This window comes from Castor canadensis, chromosome 7 (assembly GCF_047511655.1).
Source record: "Castor canadensis chromosome 7, mCasCan1.hap1v2, whole genome shotgun sequence".
NCBI classification, from domain to species: domain Eukaryota; kingdom Metazoa; phylum Chordata; class Mammalia; order Rodentia; family Castoridae; genus Castor; species Castor canadensis.
Genome location: NC_133392.1, coordinates 104204205 through 104232029, shown reverse-complemented (window position 1 = coordinate 104232029; position 27825 = coordinate 104204205). Strand labels below are relative to the sequence as shown.

The window sequence follows — 27825 nt, the reverse complement described above, 5'->3', positions numbered from 1 at the left end:
GAAAGTGTGGGGAATGTTTGGGAAACTCGAAAGTTCTAGGTTAAGAGATGGGGCAGCACTTACTTCTGGACTAGAGGCCTTATTCAAGGGTTAAGAACTTAAATCTATTAGAAGTGGCAGTAGTGGTGGCAAATTGAAGTCAAGGAAAGAAGTAGTGAGTTAAATATTGGCCCCCTAAAGATATCTTCGCTCCCTAATTTCTGGAACCTATGACTGTTATCTTATTTGGAAAAAGAATCTTTGCAGATGCAATTCAGTTAAGATCTTGAGAGGAAAAACTTATCTTGAGTGAGATTATTCAGGTGGGTAACAAGTTCAGTGACAGATGTCCTGAAAGAAAGGAAGAGAAGGATTTAGGATATCACAGGAGGGCAAGTGATGAAAAGACATAAGCAGAGGCTGGAGTGATGTACAACAAGCCAAGGAATGCTGGAGTTGGGAACAGGGGAAAGGCAAGGGTGAATTAACTTGCACAGCCTTCAGAGAGGTGTGATCTGTTACTACCTTGATTTCAGCCTTCTGTTGTCCAGACTGGGAGAGAATTTCCTGTAGCCACCAAGTGTGGAAATTTGCTGCAAGTCACCCTAGGAAAGTAATACAAGTCCTCAAAACTAATCATTATAAGTGAGTAGAAAATGACTAGCACAGGCATAATGCCTTTGAATTCACATAGATAGGTAGATAGATAGATAGATATTGCCAATATATTATATATATAATATGTATATTCCTATTTTATTCTCATAAGAAAACAGTGAAGCAGCTTTTTTTCCCTATTTTATTGCTGTGGAACCTGGACTCCACAGAAATAAAATCACTTTCTTTTTTTATTGCAAAGCACAATAAAGTCAGTTTTATTATCCCCATTTTAAAGACAGAAAATGGTAACAGAGAAATAACTTATTCAAAGTCACATAGCTAGCAAGAGGAAACTAGGATTTAAACCTAAGTCTTATTCCAAAGCCCTTGCCCTCTTCTAACTAAAGCTACCCCATCTGTATGTTTATAGTTGCATTAAGTATATTTTTCTATGGGAGGGAAAAAAAGACTAGAAAGACAGACAGAAAACTAGCAGTAGCTCTTTCTTGGGAATAAGACTATAGAAAACTTTTACTTATTCTTTGCTTTGCTTTCATATTTAAGTTCTTCACATTTGTCATAAGCCACTTTGTAAAAGGAGGGATGAGACAAGGTGTTTTTTTAAAGCCCAAGTGGCAGCCACTCTCTCTCCCTCCCTCTGATGGATGCAGACACTGGGCAGGTTTCAGGTAAAGGCAGTGCTGCCTGGGGTTAGAAGTTCAGACTAGAGGCAGATGGCCCAGCAAGGCAGCATCTTCAGAAGCTCTAGGGCAGCTGCAGGACTGCTGTGAGGGTGAAACACGTGCAGAATGGACAGGGCTTCTTCCATCAGGGCTCACACACATTGTAGTATTAGTGATTATTTTTATTACTAATGACACTTTCACTGTACCGAACACAATTTACAGCTTCTCTCTGGAGATGGGACCAAAATGTGGTCCTAAGACAATGTGTCCCAATCTATTAATTAACACTCATGACAGAGCCTACATTCCAGTCCTCCTTTCTCCCAGCTCCCAGGGTTGCCACGGCAACAACTGGACAGGTGTAAAGTGGGATTCCTGGCTCCTAACTGAGCTGGCTCTCAACTCTCATGGATGCAGCTAAACCACCTTGCCTCAGTTTTCCCACTCACATAAAGGAGAGCATAGTAGCTCCTCCCTGAAGGACCATGATGAGGACTGAACAAGATAATGCACACAATACCCTTGGCACCATGTGCAGCCCTGTTGAGTTCCCAATCAACATCTCTATTACCATTTCTTCACTGCTCACTAATGTGGCTTACCCTCCATGTGGATTTTGTCAGTCTTTATAGGTTTTCCTTCCGTCATTTTCCACATTTAGGCATTGCAATATAACATGGAATAGACTTTTCCAAATGATGCATGTCCTTGTGTACATTCTGTAAAATCACTTCCTTAAAGTGATTCAAACTTCTATCACCACTCCTGTTTTTACTACTAGTCCATGTTTTGTTAGTAAGGAATCAGTCCTTACAGCTCTACCTCTTCTCCCCATCCATCCATACTTAATAGTTTCTGAATGGCATGCAAGTGACTGTTACAGGCCTGGACTGGGGAATGGACCAGGAGAAGGAGGGAAAGGGAGGGGGAATTCAAAAGGGAGCACATTTAGGAGACTTTAAATTAGGATAGTAACAGCGAGAGGAGCACTTTTCAAATTGCCTTGAGTCTTAGCTATTGATTTTGTAATTTGGGGTAAGTGTTTCAAATTCTTTGAGTCTCAGTTTTCTCTTACATAAAATGAGCACAATAATTTTTACCTGAGATGGTTTAAGATTAAAGGAACCTTTGAAAACTATAAGGATACTGCAAAATGTTAGTAATAATTATGAAGGTAAAGGGAGGATAGTGTAGTGCTGTGGTTCAGATTTGACTGCACATTAGTATCCCCAAGGGAACTTTTAAAAATTGCTGATGCCTCATCCTACCCCAAAATTATTAAAACAAAATCCTTACAAAGCTTCAAGCATCATTATTTTTAAAAACCATCCAAAATTATTCTTATGCCTGCAGCTAGTTTTGAGAAGCCCCTCTGGGGTGGAGAAAGGTGAACTCTGGAGTCAAATTAATTTGTACACAAATGCCTTAAAATAATTTTATAAAGTTACACTTTGTAAAGTATGTGACCTTGGACAATGACCTAACCTTTATAAATTTCTGTTTCCTCAACTTTGAAATGGGAATAATAGTTAACTGAAAATACAGTTATAGGAATTGAATTAAATGTATGGATAAGTGGGAGAGTAAGTTCAGCTAGTTTGGTTTCCCCGTTTCTTTTGCATTTATAAAGTCACCAGAAAACCAAAAGGAAAAGGAAAATAGGGAATTGTATAGTATGCACACATAAGGAAAGTAGGGAATTGTATATTTTGCACATATCCAAAAATCAGTCCCAAAGTGCATTTTCTCAATTTGAGGTAGTCATACAGAGATGTGGCTCTTGTGTTAAGAATGAAGTAGCTTCAATAAACACAATCATTATATAGAACAGTTTTTTATAAAGTCAGTAGACTTTCATGGGGTGTAATTATTCATATTAACTATGAAACCAAGTGCTTCTGTATTAATCAGTGCCACAGGAAAATGCCAAATGTTTCCTGTGCTTAGCAACTCGGATTAGATTAGAGCCACAAGATACCACTTTCATTGTCAAGGACATTTATGGCCATTAAATGCTCGGTTCCCGTAATGGCCAAATGTCACTCTGCTCACAATGGTGGAGAAGTTCAAACATTGGTAACAGCTCTTGTTCTTGTTTTTATTTTAGTTATGGGAAATCACCTTCATCCTTCAAGGCATCTCAGGATCCAACCTGGCAATTTTGTCCTCATTCCTTAGTCTAGACAGAACTTAGAACTAGAAAAACTGAATATCAAATAAAATGCTTCTTTTTCTAACAAATATATGACTAATTTCTCTCTTTATAGTTTCCGTTTTTATAGTTTTATAAATCTATAAAAATCTTCACATCATATAGATAATGAACATATTGAAACAACATAATTTGTAATTGTAACAAGAAGAAAATACTTGAGATTATACAAAAATTGTTCAGGGAACATTGGTTGCTATAGGTTATTTCTGCCCAACTAAACTCATAAATTAACATAAGTCAGTATATTCTGAATTATACCACAGATTTGTTTATTAAATAAACTGTGTCATATTGGTTTTGGCTATATGCTTAAAAAGTAAGTCCCACCCCAGTGGTAACAGACATATTTAGAGCCCAAATCTTGGTTTCTAATATTATCCTCCAATAAAAAGGACCAGAGCTCCTCAGAGAAATCAATTCTAGGACTGGGGCAGGAAATGTAGAAGATGAACCCAGAGTATCTTTTAGTGCATAAAGTAAGGAAATTAGAAAACAAAACAAAACCAAAATACACACACATGCCCAACTATTGGGATGTGTCACAGGGACATAGCAATAAACTGAAAAGGCTCCTGATGGCCAAAGCAGGGATATTTTGTGGAAAACATAAGTGACCTAGTATTGGATTATAACACAAGTATGAAATAACATCCACAAGTCCATACTTATCTATTTAGATATCATTTATTTAAATGGTTGACTAAAATTAATGGGGAGAATAGACAAATCTCTTGTGCAGAATTTTAAATAACTTATATAATTACTCCACCCTCAAGGACATGGGTATAACTTTTTATTAATGAACTTTGGATTATGCTTAGTGATTTTCTCTCAAATAGTACAGTATGGAAAAGGAGAAAAGAGAAGAAATTAGTGGAGAAACCTGACAAACATTTCTGAGGGAGATGATCAAGGTCAATATCAACAGTGATGAGTCATATTTGATAATGTGAACCATGACGTGATGTATGAGAAAAATGTCATACAATTCCAAAAAGGATGTTCTACGAAGTGCATGATGAGTAGTCCTCAAAGCTCCCATCAAAAAATGAGGAGTTTGAGAAACTGCCACCACCAAGAGAAGCCTAAAGAGAGATGATAGCTAAATATAATATCTCCTGGATGGGAACCCTAGAACAGGAAATTGACATGAGATTAAAACTAAAGATAGCTGAGTAAAGTATGGTCTTTAAGTACAACATAGCAATATTGGTTCATCAACTGTGAAAAAAATGTACCATTCTAATGTAAGATAGTAATAATAGAACCAGGTGTGTGGTATATGGGAATCTGTACTGTCCTCAGAGATTTTCTGCAAATTAAAAACACTCATGCCTATGTAGCTACATATGAGACAAAGATTGGGAGAATCATGGTCAGAGGCTAGCCCAGGCAGAAAGTTCGCTAGGCCCCATCTCAATCAATAACACTTGGATGTGGTGGCAGTGCCTTCACCCCAGCCTGTTATCCCAGTTACTTATGCATTACTGAGAAAAGCATACACAGAAGGATCGCAGTCCAGCCTGGCATGGAAATTAAGTGAGACCCTATTTGATAAAAAAACAAAGAAAAAAAATGTTTCAGACATAGCTTAAGTGGCAGAGCACCTGCCTAGCAGACAATACTGCCACCCCCCAATACATATTTAGAGTGACTATAAAATAACATGCCTTTTTGGAGGATAATTTAATAACATTGTAGCAGAAACTCTTGCCACTCTCCCATTTGATAACTTTGTGCCTTTATATTTCAGTGCATGTTGGACTGGTTTCCAAATACCATCATCTACTGAAATATAGAGTGAAGAGCAGGCACTGTCTGACATAATATCTTCAGAAGATGAGAGTAAAGGGGATAATGAAAATCCCCCAAACAGTACATTGAATATTGGCTGTCAGTGTCATCAGTATACTGGGAAAAAACATGACAAGTTCAGCTATCAATCAGGACATGATGTGAGCACCAAAATGCTTCAAAGAACTATCTGACATTCAAAAAGAAGCTTGCCCTGCTACTTGAATGGGACATGAAACTATGATGTGACCGGCTGTTCATCATGAACTCTTTAATGCCAGATCCTCCAAGTCATTAGGTTGGGAAGGCACAGCAATAACCCATTATACAATGAATGGTACATTTGTGACCAGGCATGAGCATGTCCAGAGGGCACAACTAAATTATAACAACTGGAAAGCCAGTGCTCTGCATTACCTAACCTATTAAACTAATGTGTTTCCCTCAGGTCATACCTGTGACATAACAGAGCACTCCCATAAACATCTCTCAAAAGATAAAAAACCCAGGTCTGTTTCATAGATGGCTGGGCTCAATATATCGTTTAAACTGAAAGTAGACTGTTCATGCAACACAGCTCCACTCAGTGGTGATCAGAAAAGACAGTAGCAGTGAGGGGGAGTTGTCACCACTGCAGGGAGAGCTTCAAAAACTATTCCTGATCATCAGCTGGTGTAGACAGCCTGAGTAAGGCAGGTTCAACTGCAGCAAGCACCATAGGTACAGTGACATGTCTTCTCTGTCTTATCTTTCAGTTCATGCATATAAGGCTTCCTGCATTTGTTTCATTCTCTGACCAATGAAACTCACTTTTCCTGTTCCATAGGCCAGAAGTGCCAGTGGAGTATGGGGGATGAGGAAGAGGTGCCTCTGAAGGAAGGAATATTTTATAATCAAAGTGGTAGCGAGTTTCCATCACCTGGTGATCACAAAGATCTGAATGATTTTCAGTCAATTTTGTTTAAGATGTTATACAGACAATGTTGTTATTGCTAGACCCTGAGGCAAAGCCTTCTCACTACCCCGTCCTCGCTGCCACTCCTCCCAGGAACTGCCAGCAGCCCATGAGTGACCTGACAGGACTCAGGGCACTAAACCCCAAGTCCCTCACCTCTTGAGTATGGCACTTTCAGGCTCTTGTCTATACTGGCTCGGACCTTCTTTACCACCTAAATTAGCTATTTGTATTTAGATACTTGTCTCAGAATCTGCTTTTAAAAAAACACAATTAGGTCAGGTATCTATAAAAATTGTAAATGAACACAACTTTTGCCCCAAAGATTCTAGCACTAGGAATTTATCCTGAAGATATACAGTCACATGCCACATAACAACACTTGGGTCAATGAAAGATTATATTTCTAGTGGTGTCATAATTGTCTTAGCTTGTGTAAGTACACTTTATTATGTTCACACATGATGAAATGACCTAACAACACATCTCAGAACATATCCTTTTTGTTAATACACCCTTGTACTCACACATGTACCAAAAGGCATATGATCTTTCTAATAGATATTATTGAGTGCTATGATATACTAGGCAGTAAAGCTCTTTTCATGTAGTAACTCAACCCTCAGAAAATATTCTAAAGGTACTATTCCCCATTTTTACATAAAAGATAATTGAAGCCTACAGAGGCTAAATAACTTGATTAAGTGTATAAGAGCGATAGTACAGAGCCAGGTACAAACCCAAGGCCCACTGTCTTATCCATTCACTCTCCATATAAACATACACATCAGACTGCTCATTGAAGCATTGTTTATAATAGCTAGGAATATCTAAATATCTATTCATGGGAAGGTGCCTAAGTAATTATACTATGCCCTATAATAAAATATCTAGAGTTATCATAAATAAGATTGAAAGAAAGAAGTCTTGCCAGGTGCTGATGGCTCACGCCTGTAATCCTAGCTACTCAGGAGGCAGAGATCAGAAGGATTGCAGTTTGAAGCTAGCCCAGGTAAATAGTTCATGAGACCCTGTCTTGAAAAATCCCATCACAAAAAATGGACTGGTGGAGTGGCTCAAGGTGTAGGCCCTGAGTTCAATCCCTGGTACCACAAAAAAAAAAACAAGAAGTCCAGTGTTTTGTTAAGTGAATATAAGCTTTGTGCAGAACACTGTGTTATGCAGGCTTCCAATATTACAAAACCCAGATAGCTGTGTGTACATGCATATTTCTGTGTGTATATTAATTATCATAGATAATAGTCGTTGCCTTAGGAGAGACCTGTGTGTAAAGTTTGAGAGGGAGGCATACTTCATACTGAAAACTACATTTTACTGTCTTAATTAAATATAAGTATTTATTGCTCTTTTAAAAAGCTATATAAAAATATTAAGGAAGAATGAAATCATGTCATTTACAGGAAAATGAGTGGAACTGGAGATCATCTCAAGTAAAATAAGCCAGACTCAGAAAGACAAGTATAACATATTTTTGCTTATATTTGGAATACAGGAAAAAAATTATGAATGTAGAAGGGGGACTATTAGGGAAACAGAGTAGGATAACAGGGAGGAGAGGACAAATAAGAGTAACTGGGGGGTGAATATGATAAAAGTACATTTTTTGTATGTAAGATAATATCATAATGAAGCCCATTATTTTGTACAATTAATATGTACTAATAAAAGGTCATATGGAGACCAAGAAAACATGTTGGGAGGACAAAAATATATTATGTAACCAAATATGTATGAATTGACACGGAAAGAGCAATTCATTATGCCTGGAAGAGTCACAAAAGGCCCCATAAAGCATCAGAACATGGGTGAATGTGGTAGAAGGTCACTCTGGCAGAAGCATATTTGAGGGTCCAGAAGTGTTAGAGCTCATGAGATGTTGAGTATCCGTATAAGGTTGTCGTATAGATTTGGCAGTTGACGTATAGATTTGGCAGGAAGTAAGGCTGGGAAGGAAGGTCAAAATCAGATAGTTGGTAGTAACACTAATCCACGTGTGAAGTGAAATACTCAGGTCTATCGATAGCTACTTGCCAAAATTATTTTCCTTATAAGTTCTTTAAAATATCTTTGGATACCATGTGTGTCATACAGGATATTACAAAAAAGGGAAAGGAAAATATCTTAAGTTACAGAAGGTTCCGTATAAGGAGTTGTAGTTTTCTTCACCCTCCCTAATTACAGATGGTTGGGAGAGGAAGTAGGTCAGTTAAGAATCAGAAAGTGTGTACTTCACCACCTACCAACTGTGAATCATGTCTTCATCTGTAAAACACAGATTATAAGAGTATATATTTGATAGTTTTAGTGAAGATGAATTGAGATAATTCCTGCTAAGCAGTTACTATATTTCTTGGAAATTTGGTAATAATCTTATCTACTATTATTGTTAATAATCATTAATGAATAACTATTTTAATATGATCACAATGGATCACAAGGAATTGGAAACGGTGAAAGAAAAGCACTTCTCTAGAAAAATTATGGTCTTAAATTTTAATCCATAAGAAACTCCCATGCTTAAAATGGTCTCTTTTGACTTTGCTGCAAAACCCTAAATGACAGCTCATGTTCTGCCTTCAGCCACACAACTGCCTGACTAGTGTCACAGCTGTGCAATCTGTCAGTTTATCCTCAACACTTGTGCCACAGTCTCTGGTCTAACCAGTTATGCCCAAGGATGCTTACAAGAGGCAACATTTACAGAAGAGAAGAAATAAATCAAGCACTGTGTAAAAAAAAAATTAAGACTTCCCCAATCAATGTTGTGGCAGTATCATCGTAATTAGCCATCACAGATGCCACATGCATATACTGAAGTTGTCATGGTCATCAAATTTATTATTCTAGATTGGGACCCAAAAGTGCTTAACCTGAATAAAACTTTGTAGAACTACAAAGAGTCAACAAAACAGGGTAGAGAGACTGTATTATTGTTTTAATGACTTACTGTATACCTTTCTCAATACCTATCTTCTGACTTTTCTCTTATACTCATGAAATTTCCTCCTCCATAGTTACCGTGAAAATTCTTGTTTTATAAAACATCAAATACTCTTATGGGAACAATAGAACAAGATATTTTATTTTATTGTAAATTTTTTACTAGGATATATTTGTTTGTTATACGGGGGGATTCATCGTGACAAATCTGATCAGGCTTGTATTGTACATTGGTTTGATCACCTCCATCATCTCTCCCCCTCAACCCCTCCATGTCCCACTTGAAGCAGTTGAAAGAGGTTTCTTTGTTCTATTTCATATAAGTATATGAAGTCCATCAACCATACACCTCACCTTAATCTCCTTTATTCACCTTCCCCTCTCTCACTAGTAACCACACACACACTGTACCTATTTTACAGTCCTGTCTTTCATTATTAATATTTAAGTTGATGTTCAAAGGGGTTTCTGTATGTATCCCTGCTGTGGGTATACTTTACTTTGGTCCATTCAACCCTTTCCATTACACTTCTTTACCTCCAACCCCCCATTTTTCAACAGCTTTCAAAACTCATCCTTATATCCTCTACCTTCACAGATGTCATGTTTTGTGATAGTTTATGCTCTATCATTCTCTTTTCCTTTCCCTCCTTCCCTGAGTTCTGTAGAGTAATTCTACTATTACAATCATGTTCTACATATGAGTTTGTATATGATTGTGTTTGTTTTGTGTATATTTTTATATTTTGGACCTATATTCCACATATGAGAGAAAATATGAGGCTTTGTCTTTCTTAATCTGGCTTACTTCACTTAACATCATGTCCTCCAGTTTCATCCATTTACCTTGAAACCACATGTCATTATTTCTTATGGCTGAGAAAAACTCCATATACCACATTTTCTTGATCTATTCATCAGTTGTAGGGCATCTGAGTTGTTTCCATAGCTTGTTTATTGTGAATAATGTCGTAATGAACATTGGTGTACAAGTGTCTCTACTGTATCCTGACTTACGTTCCTTTGGGTAGATGCCCAAGAGCGGTACCACTGGATCATATGACAGTTCTACCTTAGCTTTTTAAGGAATCACTATACTTCTTTCCATATTGGTTGTACTAATTTGCATTCCCATCAGCAGTGTATAACGGTTCCTGTTTTTCCACATCCTCACCAGCATTTGTTGTTGTTACTACCCTTGGTTCTGACCATTCTAACTGTGGTGAGATGAAATCTAAGTGTGGTTTTGATTTGCATCTCTTTTATAACCAGGGAAGTTAAACACTTCTCATGCATTTACTGGCCTTTTGTACCTCTTCCTTTGAGAATTCCCTGTTTAATTCATGTGCTCATTTCTTCATTGGAATGTTGATAATAGAACATTTTAAACAATATTTTCTTCCCAAATTGTGGTAATTTGTTAGTACCAGTAATTTGTACACATATATCATATATGTAGATACATAATATATAAAACTATAATCATATAATTATAATTACACATATAATTATATGTGTATATAAATTTTTATTTTGTTCTGCTCTTCTCTGTCTTAAAAATAAGTATTAAACTTTGAAATCAAGTATATGGAAAGTGTGAGTTCTGTGAAAGAAAAACAGTATAAAACAGAAGATAAAATATTCAAGATAGCAGAAAATGATCAGATTTTGACGGGGTGGGCATATGGCCATGGGATGCTATATAATGGAGATTGTTAGCAAGTTATGTCAGGAGTCTGTATGAAGTTAGATTTCATGAAACCATGAAAAACTCTGAGGAAATATATTATAACTAAAATGAAAATCTCATTTGTTTTAGACTCCGCAATGAATCACAGGGCCTCAGATATGATAACATTTATAGTTACATTGCAATTTCAGCACAGTTCTTTCATCTCTTATTAAGGAATCTTCAGGGAGAAAGAGAAGCACCTTTTTCTCTGGTTGAACTATAAAACTTCTTTGTACGTTCATGATCTTAACTTCTCAGAATCATGAGCAGAATTATTCCCCAGAAAATAGTTTATGACATCAAATATTATGAATCCTCATTGAACCCTCATACACTGCTGGTAGGAATGTAAGCTAGTGCAATCACTTTGGAAAACAATATGGAGGCTTCTTTAAAAACTAAACATAGATCTGCCATATGATCCAGCAATCCCACTGCTAGGGATATACCCGAAGGAATGTGACTCGGGTCATTCCAAAGGCACCTGCACACCCATGTTTATTACAGCACTATTCACAATAGCTAAGTTATGGAAACAGCCAAGATGCCCCACTACCAACGAATGGATTAAGAAAATGTGGTACTTACACACAATGGAATTTTATTCAGCCACAAAAAAGAAAGAAATTTTGTCATTCGCAAGTAAATGGACAGAACTAGAGAACATCATCGTAAGCGAAGCTAGCCAGGCTCATAGACCTCCAAAAATTGCATGTTCTCCCTCATATGAGGATTATAGACCTAAAATAAATGCAGTAATATTATTGGACATGGATCACACACTAAGGGGAAAATGCACACGGAAAGAACATTGAAAGGAAAGGAAACCTAAAACCTGAATGTGGTTGATGTGCACTCTGTAGAGGAGCAAATATAGTCATCTTAAACTGGCAGAGGTTACTATGGGAAGGTGACCAGGAAGTAGTGAAGAGGTCTGGTAGAGATGAACCAATGTGGGTTGCAATACACATATGCATGGAACCAATGCTAAGAATCTCTCTGTATAGCTATCTTTATCTCAAACTAGTAAAATGCTGTCTTTCTTATTGTCTTATGTTTCCAACAAAATCTGAGAACAAGAGGATGGAACAGAAAAAAATCTGAGAACAAGAGGAAGGGTAAGGGGTAGGGGCCCAAACAATGCATACACATGTAAGTAAATGTAAAAATGATAAAATAAAAAATGGATAAAAGAAGCCATCATTAGCAACACCACCAACAGGTGTTGGCGAGGATGCGGGGAAAAAGGAACCCTCTTACACTGTTGGAATGTAAACTAGTACAACCACTCTGGAAAAAAATCTGGAGGCTACTTAAAAAGCTAAACATTGATCTACCATTTGATCCAGCAATACCACTCTTGGGGATATACCCAAAAGACTGTGACACAGGTTACTCCAGAGGCACCTGCACACCCATGTTTATTGCAGCACTATTCACAATAGCCAAGTTATAGAAACAGTCAAGATACCCCACTACTGATGAATGGATCAAGAAAATGTGGTATCTATACACAATGGAATTTTATGCAGCCATGAAGAAGAATGAAATGTTATCATTCACTGGTAAATGGATGGAATTGGAGAACACCATTCTGAGTGAGGTTAGCCTGGCCCAAAAGACCAAAAATCGTATGTTCTCCCTCATATGTGGACATTAGATCAAGGGCAAACACAACAAGGGGATTGGACTTTGAGCACATGATAAAAGCGAGAGCACACAAGGGAGGTGTGAGGATAGGTAAGACACCCAAAAAATTAGCTAGCATTTGTTGCCCTTAACACAGAGAAACTAAAGCAGATACCTTAAAAGCAACTGAGGCCAATAGGAGAGGGGACCAGGAACTAGAGAAAAGGTTAGATCAAAAAGAATTAACCTAGAAGGTAACACACACGCACAGGAAATTAATGTGAGTCAACTCCCTGTATAGCTATCCTTATCTCAACTATCAAAAACCCTTGTTCCTTCCTATTATTGCTTATACTCTCTCTTCAACAAAATTAGAAATAAGAACAAAATAGTTTCTACCAGGTATTGGGGGGGGGAGAGGGAAGGGGCGGAGTGGGTGGTAAGGGAGGGGGTGGGGGCAGGGGGGAGAAATGACCCAATCATTGTATGCACATATGAATAATAAAACAATAAAAAAATGGATAAAAGAAAATAAATGTAAGATGAGGAAAAAAAGAGTATCATGCAATCTAAAACTTACTATGACTTATTTCTGGGCATTTCTATTTAATATTTTTGGATGAATATTGATCTGGATAACTGAAATATGAAAAGTAAAATCACAGATAAAGAAGGATTTCTTAATACAGGAATATAATTGTTTTTAAATTTCTAACCTTGTATCCCACAGCCTTGCTAAACTTACTGGTTAGTTCTAGTAGTTTTTTAAAAATTCTTTAGGATATTCTATATAGACAATGAAGTCATCTGTGAACTGAAAGGTTTATTTCTTTATTCCTGACCTCTATTTTTAAATTTTATTTTTTATTCTTGCCTTATTCCCTGGCTTAGATCTCCAGTGCAATGTGGAATACAGAAGAAACATCTTTGTCTCATTCTCTGTCTTAGGAGGAAAATGTTTAGTTTTTCACCATTATATATGATATTAAGTTACAGAGCTTCATTGCTGCCTTTTATTGGGGAAAGAAGGTTCTTCTTAATCCCTAGTTTATTCAGAGATCACATCAGATATGAATGTGAGATTTTAAAATTAGTGTATACTAATTGTACAAACTGATGAGTTTCATTGTGATATTTCCATATAAGCATACAAAGTGCTATGATCATATTCACCTCTTTAATTTCTGTTTATGCCCCATCTCCCCAGTCCCACTTTATAGCTTTCTTATACATTTTTATGAGTCTCATATGTTCATGTAATATACCTTGATCATATATTCCCCTCTTCTCTTTTTCCCTTTCCAGCTGGTTCTCTACTCTCCTGAATAGTTTCCTGTGTATGTTCATATCCTTTTTGTTTTAAAATTTAGATTCTACATACAGGAGAAAACATGTTTGTCTGTCTGACTCTGGCTTCTTTTGCTTTACCATGGTGATCTACAGTTTCATCCATTTTCCAGCAAAAGACATAACTCCATTCTTTTTTTAACTGAATAATAATACTTCATTATATATCACATTTTCTTTACTCATTCATCTGTTAATAGGCATCTAGGTTGATTCCATAATTTGGGTATTGCAAATACTGCTACAATAAGCATGTGTGTGCAGGCATTCTACATCCTTGCCAGCATTTGTTGTTTTTTGTTTTCTTAATGATAGCCATTCTGACTGGGGTGAGATGGAATCTCAAAGTTGTTTTGATTTATATTTCCTTTATGGCTTAGGTTCTTGAACACCTCTTGTGTTGACTGGCCATTTTTACTTCTTTTGCAAACTATTTGTTCAATTCAGTTGCCCATTTATCTGGGATCATTTGTTCTTATGGTAATTTTTGGAGCTCTTTATATTTTGGCTATTAATACTTTGATAATTAACTAACAAAGATTTTCTCTTATTCTGCAGGCTGTCTCTTTTACTCTGATAGTCGTTTCCATTGCTGTGCAGAAGCTTTTTAATTAGATGCAATTCCATTTGTCAGTTCTTGCCCTTATTTCTGATCTACTAGAGTGCTCTTCAGAAAATTATTGTCTGTGCCTATCTTGAAGTGTTTTTCCTAATAGTTATTTCAAAGTTTTATGTCTTACATTAAGGTTTTTGATGCTTTTTTTTTATTGAAGAAGCAGATTTATGACTGAAAAGGTGAATGGTACAAAATATTTAAAGAAGAATAAACTCCAATTACAAAACTGTTTCAAAAACTGAAAACAAAGGAAACAGCATACTCATTCAATAAGGCAATACTGTCCTGACCAAAACCAAGAAAGAACACAGATGACAACTACAGGGCAGTAATATTATAATAAAACACTAATACAATGATTGCATAACCACTCTAAAGTATTACCTGTTATGCTGATGTGGGATTTATCCCATTGATGCATGATTAGCTCATCATGTACAAGTCAATAATTACAATACATCACAAGAAAAGGAAGAGAAAATCCCATATGGTAATTTCCATAGTTTTGATGCTTTTTGAATTTATTTTTACACAGGTGAAAGACAGGAATCTACTTGTCTTCTATGTGTTGATATCCAGTTTCCCTAAACACCATTTTTTGAAGAGGCTAATTTTTCTCCAATATATGCTTTTGGTGTGTTAGTCAAAAATCAGATTGCTGTTTCTGGGTGGTGTTATTTCTGGGTCCTCTGTTTTATTCTATTGTTGTTTGTGTCAGTTTTGTGCTCATACCATGCTGTTTTTGTTTCATGTGTTTTTTCTGCATTGATTGAGGCACTTCATAATTCTTCCTCTTGATTCTGTTATTATAATGAGTTACCTTAATCAAATTTTGAGTGTTAAACCACCTTGTTTTTCTTAGACAACTCTACCTACTCATGACATGTTACACTTTTGGTACATCAGTGGATTTGACTAATTTTTGAAAAAAATTGTAAAGTATTTGTTTTCTTACTATGTGCTCCTATTGATCGAGATACACGGGATTCAAAACTGATTGAGATTGCTTTTTGACTCTGATTTTTGAATATTAATTGCAGGTGAGAATACTGACATCAAATGAATAGAAACTGAACCTGGAAAGTGTTGTCACAGAGACAAATACATTAGAAACGCATAGAAACAGGAGCAAAAGATGCTTGCTTAGGAGTAATGCAGATGAAAGAGAATTTGAAGCTAAGTCTAGGAGTAATGTTTATTCTATAAATCTATGGTCTCCAAACAATTTTGGATCACACATTTCTGCTCAGAAAAAAATGTTTTGAGCACTCAGTCTTTAATACATTTAAACATAAAATATATGCATGTATAACTTCTAAAATATTATGCATTTCTATGATACAACATTGCCGAGTATAATCTTATACACAATGGAATTTTATGCAGCCATGAAGAAGAACGAAATGTTATCATTCGCTGGTAAATGGATGGAATTGGAGAACATCACTCTGAGTGAGGTTAGCCTGGCTCAAAAGACCAAAAATCGTATGTTCTCCCTCATATGTGGACATTAGATCAAGGGCAAACACAACAAGGGGATTGGACTATGAGCACAGGATAAAAGCGAGAGCACACAAGGGAGGGGTGAGGATAGGTAAGACACCTAAAAAACTAGCTAGCATTTGTTGCCCTTAATGCAGAGAAACTAAAGCAGATACCTTAAAGCAACTGAGGCCAATAGGAAAAGGGGACCAGGAACTAGAGAAAAGGTTAGATCAAAAAGAATTAACCTAGAAGGTAACACCACGCACAGGAAATCAATGTGAGTCAATGCCCTGTATAGCTATCCTTATCTCAACCAGCAAAACCCCTTGTTCCTTCCTATTATTGCTTATACTCTCTCTACAACAAAATTAGAAATAAGGGCGAAATAGTTTCTGCTGGGTATTGGTGGGGGGAGAGGGAGGGGGCGGAGTGGGTGGTAAGGGAGGGGGTGGGGGCAGGGGGGAGAAATGAACCAAGCCTTGTATGCACATATGAATAATAAAAGAAAAATGAAAAAAAAAAAGAAAAGTAGAAAAAGACTCCAAAAAAAAAAAAAGAAAAAAAAAAGCTGTACATGTGCACCAAGATTACACATAATACTTCTTACTGTCTTTAATAGCTAAGCTTGGAAAAAATCAAATGTCCACCAATGAGAGTGGATAAATATCTTTGGAAGTTGTTACATGATGCAATATTATTTTACAATAAAAACTAATGAACAGAAACTTCATAAAACAGCAAGAACGAATCTTCAAAACATGAGTTAAAAAGTAAAGACCAAATACCAATGATGTAATACCATGTTAGAAAGTTCAACAACAAACTAAGTAATATATTATTTCTAAGTAGTATATGTATAAAACAAGGAAAAATAAGGTAATTTTAAAAATTAAGTTCACTTTGAGTGGGGTTGGGTCAGTAGGACCAGGAGGAAGGAAGAGGTGACAAGGAGGTAGATGGGACAGTTCTGGTGATGTTGTAGGATGTTGGCTTGCATTAATTTCATTATTATACTTTATAGCATATGCATGTTAAATTCTTTAATATATAAAATATTGTATTATAAAGAGTAAATACAAAAAGAAGTCCCATATTTTGTTCCTGAGCCTTAATGTATTCTCCGGGGCTATGCAGACACTACTAAATTAGGCAATGAGAGTCACAGATGCTCTTTTACTAGGGGGATGAAATGCTCATACTTCTGTTTTAAAGAGGCACCTGCACACCCATGTTCATTGTAGCACTATTCACAATAGCCAAGCTATGGGAACAGCCAAGATGCCCCACTACTGATGAATGGATTAAGAAAATGTGGTACTTGCACACAACGGAGTTTTACTCAGCCAAGAGAAGAATGAAATTTTGTCATTTGCAAGTAAATGGATGGAACTGGAGAACATCATTTTAAGTCAGTCAGGCTCAGAAGACCAAAATTCACATGCTCTTCCTCATATGCGGATTATAGACCTAAAACAGATGCAGTAATATTATTGGATATGGGTCACACACTAAGGGGAGAATATGCGTGGGAAGAATAGGGAATGGGAAGGAAACTTAAAACTTGAATGTGGTTGATGTGCTCACGGCAGAGGAGCAAATAAAGCAATCTTAAACTGACAGAGGCCACTATGGGAAGGGGACTAGGAAGTAGTGAAGAGGTCTGGTAGAGATGAGCCAATATGGGCTGTAATACACAGAAGCATGGTGACAATACTAGGAATCTCTCTCTATAGCTGTCTTTATCTCAAACTAGCAAAGCTGCTATGTTTTCTCTTCAACAAAACAGAGAACAAGAGGGTGGAACAGGTTCTGCCCAGAACCAGGGGAGGTTGGGGGAAAATGACCCAAATAATGTATACACATGTAAGTAAATGTAAAAATGATAAATAAAATTTTTAAAAGAAAAGATAATGTTTTTATCAATTTTGCAGAGGAGAGACAGTTCATTGAGAAATATTAAGGTTTTGAACCAACACAGTGGTGATAAATGATATGAGGTGGACTATTTAAGAGTTAGAACTAATAGGAGTTGGTGATGTGTAAAGGAGAATAGTCGTTTAAGTAACTTTCACCTAGATTGAACAATCAATGTCATTAACCAAAATAGAGACTAAACTAAAAGAAGCACAATTGTGGAGAATACTGATAGAGATAGCATTATATATCTTAGACTTTAAAGCATCTATGTAACTTAAAATGAGGTTACCTAAAGCATTTAGAAACACTTTCTGGAGCTAAGGAATTGAATAGTCTAGAAATAAAGATTTATTGTTATAAAAAAAAAACCCACCAGGAACTAAGACCACAGAAATAGACAGGATCATTCAAAAAAAGAGCATGCCAAATAAATAGGAGAAGAGAGCTATGCTTGATTCCTGTAAGTCGTCCACCATAAAGGACATTGAGGAAAAAGTTTCAGGGTTATTAGGGTTGTTAAAGAAAAATAAGAAAATATAGGAAGGTCAATTGACCAATGATATCAAGTGACCTGTGATAAGTCAAGCAAAATAGAGTTTGTACCTGGGAAACAGAGAGACTATGTAAAATCCAGACCTATAAACTAGGTGTCTGAGGTCTTTTGTGGTTGCTCTGTCTGCTAATCTATTGGTTTTCCAGTTGTGCTTCAGAGCATGCTAGAGGTACTTTGAATGGTGAGCAGAACATTATCCTTCATCCTATAGATATGAAGCAATTTCTAATCTATCATGCACTATGAAGGTGCTGCTCCTATAATATTTAAAGACCATAGTTCAAAAGTTTGATTATGAAATAATTTCTGTTAATAATGAAAAATCCATTCATCATCAAAATATTCCACAAATATATACAGACACACATATCCCTATTATGTCCCAGGCACTGGGCTAGAAACTGTTATTTATAGACTGATAGTTTCTCTCTTCCTCAAAGAACTTACAGCATTAAATGAAGAAAGTCATTGAATAATTATAAATCCAGTTTAAGGGATAAAAATGACTTCAGGGAAAGTAACATTTAAATGGAGACCAATCTTTAAGCATGATAATGCCAGAATTTTTATAAGTTAGTTTGGCAAAAAATTGTTCTGTTGTTTAAAAAATTAGAAACTACTGCATTATATAGAAATTCCAAATTGTAAATCATGTTGGTAAAGTTTAAACATCAAACTTTGATCTCTAAGATAGCAGGATGTGTTTTAAAAGATGAGGAGAAATACACAGAAGACACTTGCTGTTCTTGGCAGGAAGTATTTGGAAGCAGGAGAAACTATTTTTCTTTATATGTTTATTGTTTGACTTGCTACAATTAACACAATAGTTATAAATACAATTTAGCAATAGTTATTTGGTAGAAAATGCTAGAAATTCACAATGCTTCATTTGCCTGCTATTTCATTGTATGAATTAGATAAGAAAGAATACTGTATTTTAACACATATATTCATAACCTAGGAATTATTTAATTAAGTTTTAAGATTTGATTTAAGGAAAATTCCTCCTAGTTGCTTCAAACTGAGAAAGTTCTCCAAAACTACAGATCGTTATAGAACTCCATTTCTCAGGGAAGCTGCAAAGTAGAGTTTTGTAAGTTGGTCTTATATATGAAATGCTGAGTTCTGTTGTAGAAAACATGACCCTTTGGTATTTTTAATGATTAATCCAAAGTTATGAAATAAAGTAGCAGTAATGAATAATAGACACAGTTGTGTTTTGATTCCTCAATTTTCATAGGATGCCCACTCTCAATAGGATTTTCCCCATTTACCTTCAAATTATAAAACTTATGTAGCTCTCATCTATCATTCTATTTTTATCTCTCAATGTGGGTTCACAAAATTAATTTGAAAGAAACAGTGTGAAGTTAAATATAACCAATAGTCCTTTCTGTGAAATAGTTCTTTCCCTTTCTTTTTCACTTTTTTTTTGTAATCCACAATTCCTTAAAACAATGAGGCTATATATAGGTTTCTGATAAAATATGATTTACTCCTTATTCTGGCTTTTGTAGTTGACTTTACAATTTAAGTAAATTATGTAAAACATCAGATGCATAAAAGGGGAGAAGAGGAAAATAAACTAATTAAAATGAGTAATATCTCCAACTACTTTATGTTTTAAATATGTGGTTTCTTAAATAAACACCTGTGTTGTTAAAATAATTAATAACTAAATAAATAAATAAAGTGGATAATATCTGAAAGCCCTAGTAAAATATTGACCAAATAATAACTTAGTCTTCGGCTACCCTGGTTAATCAAATACTTTATGACACACAACATTGTACAAAATGGCATTACTTTCACCCTAGTCTAGGTCTCTCTGAGCTGTGTTTACATCAGAGTGGTGAGCTGGAAAACCAGTATGAAGATAATCCTCCTCCAAATTCCCAGAAATCCCAAGGAAGCCTTCTTATCTCTGCTGCCCTTTAAGTTGCTGGTAACTAAGGAAGAAATAAATAGCACTTTCAACTTGCAATGCTATCTCCATGATTTGTTTGGACTTCAAAAATTCTAATAGAAGAGGAAGGAGACAAGACGTTTGCCTGAATAACTCTACCAGTGGAGCAGATGAGTGAATCAAATGGATAAATGTAATTTGGGTAACTTTTTTTAATGCTTTAAGAAGTAAGGAAATTAACTATTACCTCAGGGTATGGAAACCATTCTTTTTGAAAAAAATTGTTATTAGCATACATTAATAGTACAGGGGAATTTCACTGTGATAATTCCATAGATGGGTACAGTGTAATTTGAACAAGCTCACTCCCTCTGTTATATTCTCTTTACCTCTCCATTCTCACCCTCTTTTTAAAGCTATGTTTGGTAGGTTTCAATATACTGTCTCCATATATATATATATATATATATATATATATATATATGTATATATATGTATATATATGTATATGTACATATAATATATATACACACTTATATATACACATTCACACATATAAAATATATGAATGTACATGTGTATTATATGTATGTACATGTATATTCATACATATATACAAGTTTTATATATAAAATATACATCAATCCTCTTCATCTTCAGTATCCTTTCCTTTGCCTTTCCTCCCACCAGTCCCTTCAGACAATACTCCTTTTACATCCATGTCCCATTTTTATTATCATCAGCAGCAGCCTTTTAGGTCTAGATTCCACATATGAGCAAAAACATGATATTTGAGTTTTTGAGCTTAGCTTATCAACATGGTGATCTCCAGTTCCATCCATTTCCTGCAAATGATGTAATTTCATTCTTCTTTATGGCTGACTAATACTCCATTATGTATAAATACCACACCATTCTTAAACTATTATCCATAAAACATATCTCTTACCAGTTTAAAAAATGTTTCACCATATTGCCCTGTTTTAAGTTTCTTGATTTTCAAACCTAAACCAAAATATTTATATCCAAAGATGAAGCCAACATTTCACCAGAACTGTGTGCTTTACTGCTGGAAAGAAGGGGTAGCTAAAGTTGGAACATAAAGCAGACTAGAGTGTGTGGGTCCAGAGTCACCAATGGCAGGCTCTACCATGGAGCTAACTACAGCCACCTCAATGCTTACCTGTTGTATTGGACAATGCCTTTGTTGGTCTGGTCCTTAACCTAATTTTTAGTTCTTTCTCATTATTTCTGAACCGTAATTGTTGTTTCATCCTCATCCCCAGATCTCACTCCCCATTTCCTTATACTGTATCACTGCACACAGACACTTTCTTTGCAGTTTCCTAAGGAAATATGGTTTTTAATCTTCTGCATCTGGAATTCTCCAATGTCCAAAACCCTCAAGGCAACTCTCGGAAGTCCTACTTTCCTCAAGACTTAGCCCAAATGTCTCCCTTGGAAAGATTTCCACATCTCCCTCCCATATACATAGGACTACAGACAGACCAACTCACAGACAAACACAGAAGCACATGATTGTAGATCTAAGGGAGAATCAGGAATACCCTCAGTAACTATATTAGTATCATATATTTAATATTTTATAGCTGTTATATTATATAACAGCTTATATATCTGTCTGCTCTGTGGTTTGGTGACTAGCTCCTGGAGGTCGGAGTTATATCTTCTCTGAATCTCTGATACTTGGCATAGTGCTTGATTTGGGAACTGGTTCAATAAATGTTTGATGGAAGAGTGGATGAACCTACTTGCTTCTGTGAAGCCTTGCAGCTTTATCTAAGATAGGAACAAACTATCTTGCGAGTCCTCATAACACTTTATGTACTTCTTGCTTGGGGTTGCCATCACAGACTTTCCCAGATGTGATTAAATTGTATATATATATATATATCCTATCAGAAAAAAATCATGCCTTCTCCTATTATCTTTTCCCCACATAGCACTGTTCTTTGTAAAGTATGTTCTCTTTATTGTTTGTTGAAATCATTGCATATGTTTGTATTGTTCTTCTTCCAATAGACATCACCAAACAATGAAGTGTTTTTTCCAGGGCAGAGATAATTTCAAATTCATTTTATTTGAATGGGCCAAACATTCAGCAGGTGCCAAACAAACAGGTGCTAGGAACATGAAGGGAGAGAATGAGCAATTGAGAAGCAGAAAACGCTTTACTTTGTTGATCTGTTTCCAACAACTAGATCCTTTAGCGAGCACAGAATGAAAGTAGTTAATTTCCCTTAATCTGAATAGTTAGATTCACTCTCTACTTTTCTTCCAGTGCTTAGGTATCTTCAGACACAATGGCTTCAGAGAGGGCGTCAATTTTCTTTAATTCAGAAGTTAGGAATGCATTCATTTTTGATTCACCACCACATATCCCCAAAAGCAACAATACTTCCAGCCACCCAGAAGTAGGTGAGAGAGCATCTTTTGTGGTAGTCAATTGAAAAATTGAAGTATTCTCTCAGTGTTGAAGTGAAGAACCACATGGAAGAATAAGATGGTTGTAGTTACTGTGAATAAAATCTTCAAAGATCTCATTTTCTTCACCATTACAATAGCTCCATTTATTGAAAACTTGGACATTTTAGACTTGTGCCAATATCTTCATGTACACTCATGTTTATTTCTTTTGACAACACTGTAAGTCAATTATCATTAGCTGCCTTCACAGATGAGAAAACTAGGACTCAGAAGTGTTCAACACTTCTTAACTTCTGGAAGTGGGGACCATTAGTCCACATAAATTATCCTCACTGAAAAAGTGATCTCAAATAACAACTGAACAAAGTTAACCACCAAAACTAGGCTATTGAATTATTTTCCTTTTTTCACAGTCTTGTCTCTCTGAGTACACACATGAGGAATGCATATTATCATCAATTGTTGTAGCATAAATAAAACACATATATCCAAGTGACTGGCTTCACTTCAGGAATTCAGCTACTTTTGCGGGGGAAACGTGGTTTGGCAAGCTGGGCTTTTTTTAATCTTCTACATCCTTTCACACAATAGTTTTGCGTCAACCCTGTGCTTGAGAAACTCAGCCAAAGTGTTCTGTTCATCTCCCACATAGGTGTAAAACTAAACTATAAAATGTTCATAGGTTGACTATAAGAAATTTAGGCATCTCTACAGATAGATGAGTACAAACCATATGTGACTTTACTCTCCAGAGAATTTGCCCACATCAAAGTGAAGATATAAATAAATGTGATGGTTACATAAGATGATTTAATCATTTGAATTATGAAAAGCATGCTTCTAAAGCACTCTCCAGATCATTCCTGACAGAAGCAACCATAACAACAGAAACAATAAAATTTCCACAAAAAACAGTTGGTCAAGTTTATTACAAACTATGTCAGCTGTTGAAACAACTACTTCCTCAAACTGACCTCCTATAACCTAATGACTCCAAACCTTGTCTTACTGGCTCTTTGAGATACATTTTGATAACCAAGCTACACAGAATCATTTTGTACAAAACACTACTACCTATGTTTTACATTTTAGAGATAAAAGGAAAGAACTAAGTCTACAGTGAACCCATCAAGATGTGTCAATCCTAAAGTCAAATGGACTTGAGGAAAATAATCAAATCTGTGATTGAGAAGAATTACGTTAAAGGCAGAAATGGTCCATGAGAGGCCATGGAGCTCTTTTCAGAAATTTCTCACTTTACATGACATCAGAGATGCTTTTTTGTATACATTCTATACATTTTGTTTTGTAATATGCAAGTAAATCTAAATTTTCCTTCACCTCCTTGTCTAGTTTTCATCCAGTTGGTCTTGTTTAGACTAAGCAAAGATATTTGTCCTTTTTTGCCTACTCTTTCTTCTCAGTTCTTATAAAAATACTTAGCAATAAATATGTCATTCTGCTATTTGCTGTATTTTAGCTTTAATCATAAATGGAACCTGAAGTTATGTCTTTTTTTTTCTTTTGGGGAACCAAAATTGAAATCAGAGCCTCACACTTATACCACTTGAGCCACAACCCCAATCCTTTTCCTTTCAGTTTGTTTTTCAGGTAGAATCTGGTAGGTACTTTTACTTGGGCTGGCCTCTGACTGCAATCCTCCTGTCTTCATCTCCTGGTCACTTTTGCCTGGGATGGCTTCATACCTTAATCCTCATCCTTTTTTCTTCACCTCCAGAACTGCTCATTTTACAGTTATGTGCCACCATGCTCAGTCCCTGAACTTGTGTCTTTTTGGGAGGGCTCACCTCGATTGATCTGATTGATTTTCAATATTATACTTGACATTTTAGTATGTAAGCTCTGCTGATAGCACATTTATTTTTTATTGTTATTGTTTTGGTTTTGTTGTTTGCTTCTCTTTACTTAAGACATTATTTTATAAATAACTGGGATATTTAAAAATAATTTTAGTGAGGCATTGTGTTCCTACTAGGGATATAAACATAAGTATTTTCTGCTTTCTGTCTTTTGGGCATTCAGAATATACACACAGAGAAATACTTTCAATTGTGTTGATAAGTACAATGGCTCATGGGAGCAAAGAGATGTGAGTGAGAGATATAGCAACTTCCAAGAAATTTAAGTCTATAGAGGAAAGGACAAAAGAATCAGGTCTTAGATTTTTATCACATTGAAAGGAATGGAAAGTAATTTGGGAAAGGGAATAGCATGAAATCACAAAAATGTATGGTTTTTCCAGGAAGAGTACACAGTTCTGCATAATCAGCCCTAAGTTGTTAGAGCACCCAATTATTGGAGAACAGACCAATATGTATTTCCAGAAGTATAAAAAGTTAAATAAAAGGCTTTGAAATAGTAGGAAACAGTGGATTCTAATCATCTGAAAGATCATAAAACATGTAGATACAATATAGGTCTCAGATCTCTAGATAATACCAGTTCCAGCTGTCTGTTCTCAAAATGTGGTCCTGTATTCAACTCACTAACATGTCTTGGGAACTTCAAATGCAAAAATGTGAGGTTTCATCTTGGGATGAGGCCAAACAATCTGTGTTTTGACTAGTTCATGTGGTTCTAGTACACATGACAAATGCTGTTATAGAGGTAGGAAATATACCTTCCCAGTATAAAGAATAGCGTAGGCAAATGTGTAGAGGATGAGGTGAGAGTCATGGAATGTGAGAACAGGCACAACAATGTTTCATTCCTTAATGATTGGTTTGTAGATTCATGATTTAGTCAAACAAGTTAACAAATATAAAGTATTAATCACAGATAGTATTTCTACACTGGGAATTTAATCCTATAGTATAATTTCAGAATTCAAAATCTTTAAATTCTGGATACTTCAGATAGCAGAAGAAAAGTGACTGAAAAGATAAGATCAGATTGAAAATTCTATGGAGAAAATTTCAGGGGTCTTCATAATGGGAGAGACTTTGTAGGTTCTTTATCTGAAAAGTGACATAAATAAAACAGAATTTTAGGAAGTTGGAGCTACAGAGCACATAACAGAAGAGAACAGGTAATTTATGTCACTTTTAGGTAGTCTTGACCATAAAGTCATGCTTGTTTATAGTGAAACATGTATTATTCAAAGGGTATCAGAAAAGACCCACCTTTCAAGAATAACTACTTTTGCTTATCATAGTCCTTAAAATTACACTACTGCAAAGTCATTGTTTTGATTTGTCTCTCATCAATTTCTTGGGTGAATAAATATTATATCAATTAAAATATAGGTAAAGTGAAAACAAAATAAAGAATTCAAAAGAGGAAAAAGTTCCTGCTCCACATGTATTTTTGGAGGAAAATAAATAGTCAATCTTAGCATTACTTAATTTAATAACTAAATGACTTTATTTTGGTAGACTGTGTTCACTTTAACATTACTGTAGGACCATGGTTTTTCACTTTATTTTTAATAGATGGGAGAAAGATTACAGACCTCTTTCACAATATGACAAAACTCATAGACTCTCCTCTTAACAAAAATTTAGTCACAAACACACATCAAATAATTTCATAGGATTCTCAAATCTCCCAATGTTCATTTATAGACCCTCTCTGAACAACCCTAATAAAGAATCCCCTCTACACAAATATATTCTAATATATAAAATAAAATTTTAAATCATAAAAGAAAATACATGTCTGTTTTCAGTATATTATTCAGAAGGGAATTTTCTTCAAAAATATCATTGCTATGCCTTCTCTTAGTTGAACAATACATTAATTCTCATGCTAGAAGACTCATAAGCACAGTCTCAAGGATTAGAAGAAATACTAAATTTTCCCTTGAGATAGTGTAATCATCTTATGTGGAAGAGGTTTCATACATTGAAGTCTAATAATTCATGTGATGATATCCAAGATGGAGCATTTGGGAGGTGATGAGGTCATGAGGGTGGAGCCCTCATAGTTGACATTAGTGTCCCTATATGAAAGACCCCAGAGAGATACCTTGCATTTCTGCCAGATGAGGATACACCAAAGACAGCCACCTATGAATTAGAAATGAGGCCTTCACTAGACACCAAATGTGCTTGCTCCTTGAGGATGGTCTTCCCAACCTCCCTAACTATGAGAAATAAGTGTCTATCATTTATTACCCTTTCAGTCATAGTTTTCTACTATAGCAGCCCAAATGGACTAAGGCAAGCAGTATTTCTTGATTTCTGAACAGAGATTTCTTTTCTCCAAATCTATTCCACTCATGGGCCTTACTATATATTTTCACTCCTTTTTGCTACCTCTATCCATTTTTTCATTTATCTGTTTGTTGGCTGCAGTTAAAATACTAAATTCCCCATTCTGAAATTTTCTTCACCTGCTTCTACAAAGAATTTTAAATAGTTTTTAGGGATGCATGTATGCCATGTAAATAAGCAGCCAACATAAATAATAAAAGATATTAACAATTAGGTGAAGAAATAAAATGGAGGAGTATTTCCAGGAACCAGTGAAAATATGAACACATATAAATTCTAAGATTTTGGAAACCAAGGCAAAATGGAAACCAAATCATTTCATAGTTCTCTATGTTCACCAATAAAAAGCAAACCTTTATTTTAAGAGAAAATCCCTTTGGCAATAATACCCATGATGAGTATGTTACCAGACCTCCTGCACGTGGTTGATACTCCTCTCAACAGGACCTTCATCAGTCTCCCTCCACTTCTACTCTACCCCAGTCTTCTACACTAGTAAACACTCTACCGTGTTGGAATTGCATCACCAATGTCTAAAGAGTGCTTCCTTCACATGGGTTCATGGGCATCACTCAGATCTCTCATTAATTAGCTCATGTTCCTGATCAAGATTTCTTGACCACATCTTTTTGATAGATGAAGAGATATTGGCCATTACTATTAGAACATGACCTCAGTTTTGGAAATATTATTAGTCATGACATAACATTTCACCTGTGCCTCTTGGTTATTACTTATCATACGCATACTTTTCAAAACTGGGAAGT

At 35.6% G+C, this 27825-nt stretch overlaps 1 protein-coding gene across 2 annotated transcripts in view; it reads right to left on the bottom strand.

The window, feature by feature from the left end:
* Positions 1-27825, bottom strand: part of Ptger3 (prostaglandin E receptor 3) — a 171819-nt gene that overhangs the window by 43953 nt on the left and 100041 nt on the right. Inside the window, exon 3 of one of the 2 annotated variants that reach the window (XM_074079762.1) lies at positions 505-584. The exons of the other annotated variant lie outside the window; for it this stretch is intronic. Within the exon in view, the coding sequence (XP_073935863.1) occupies positions 505-584 (80 nt within the window). The remainder of the gene's footprint in view (positions 1-504; positions 585-27825) is intronic. 2 annotated transcript variants of the gene reach the window in all.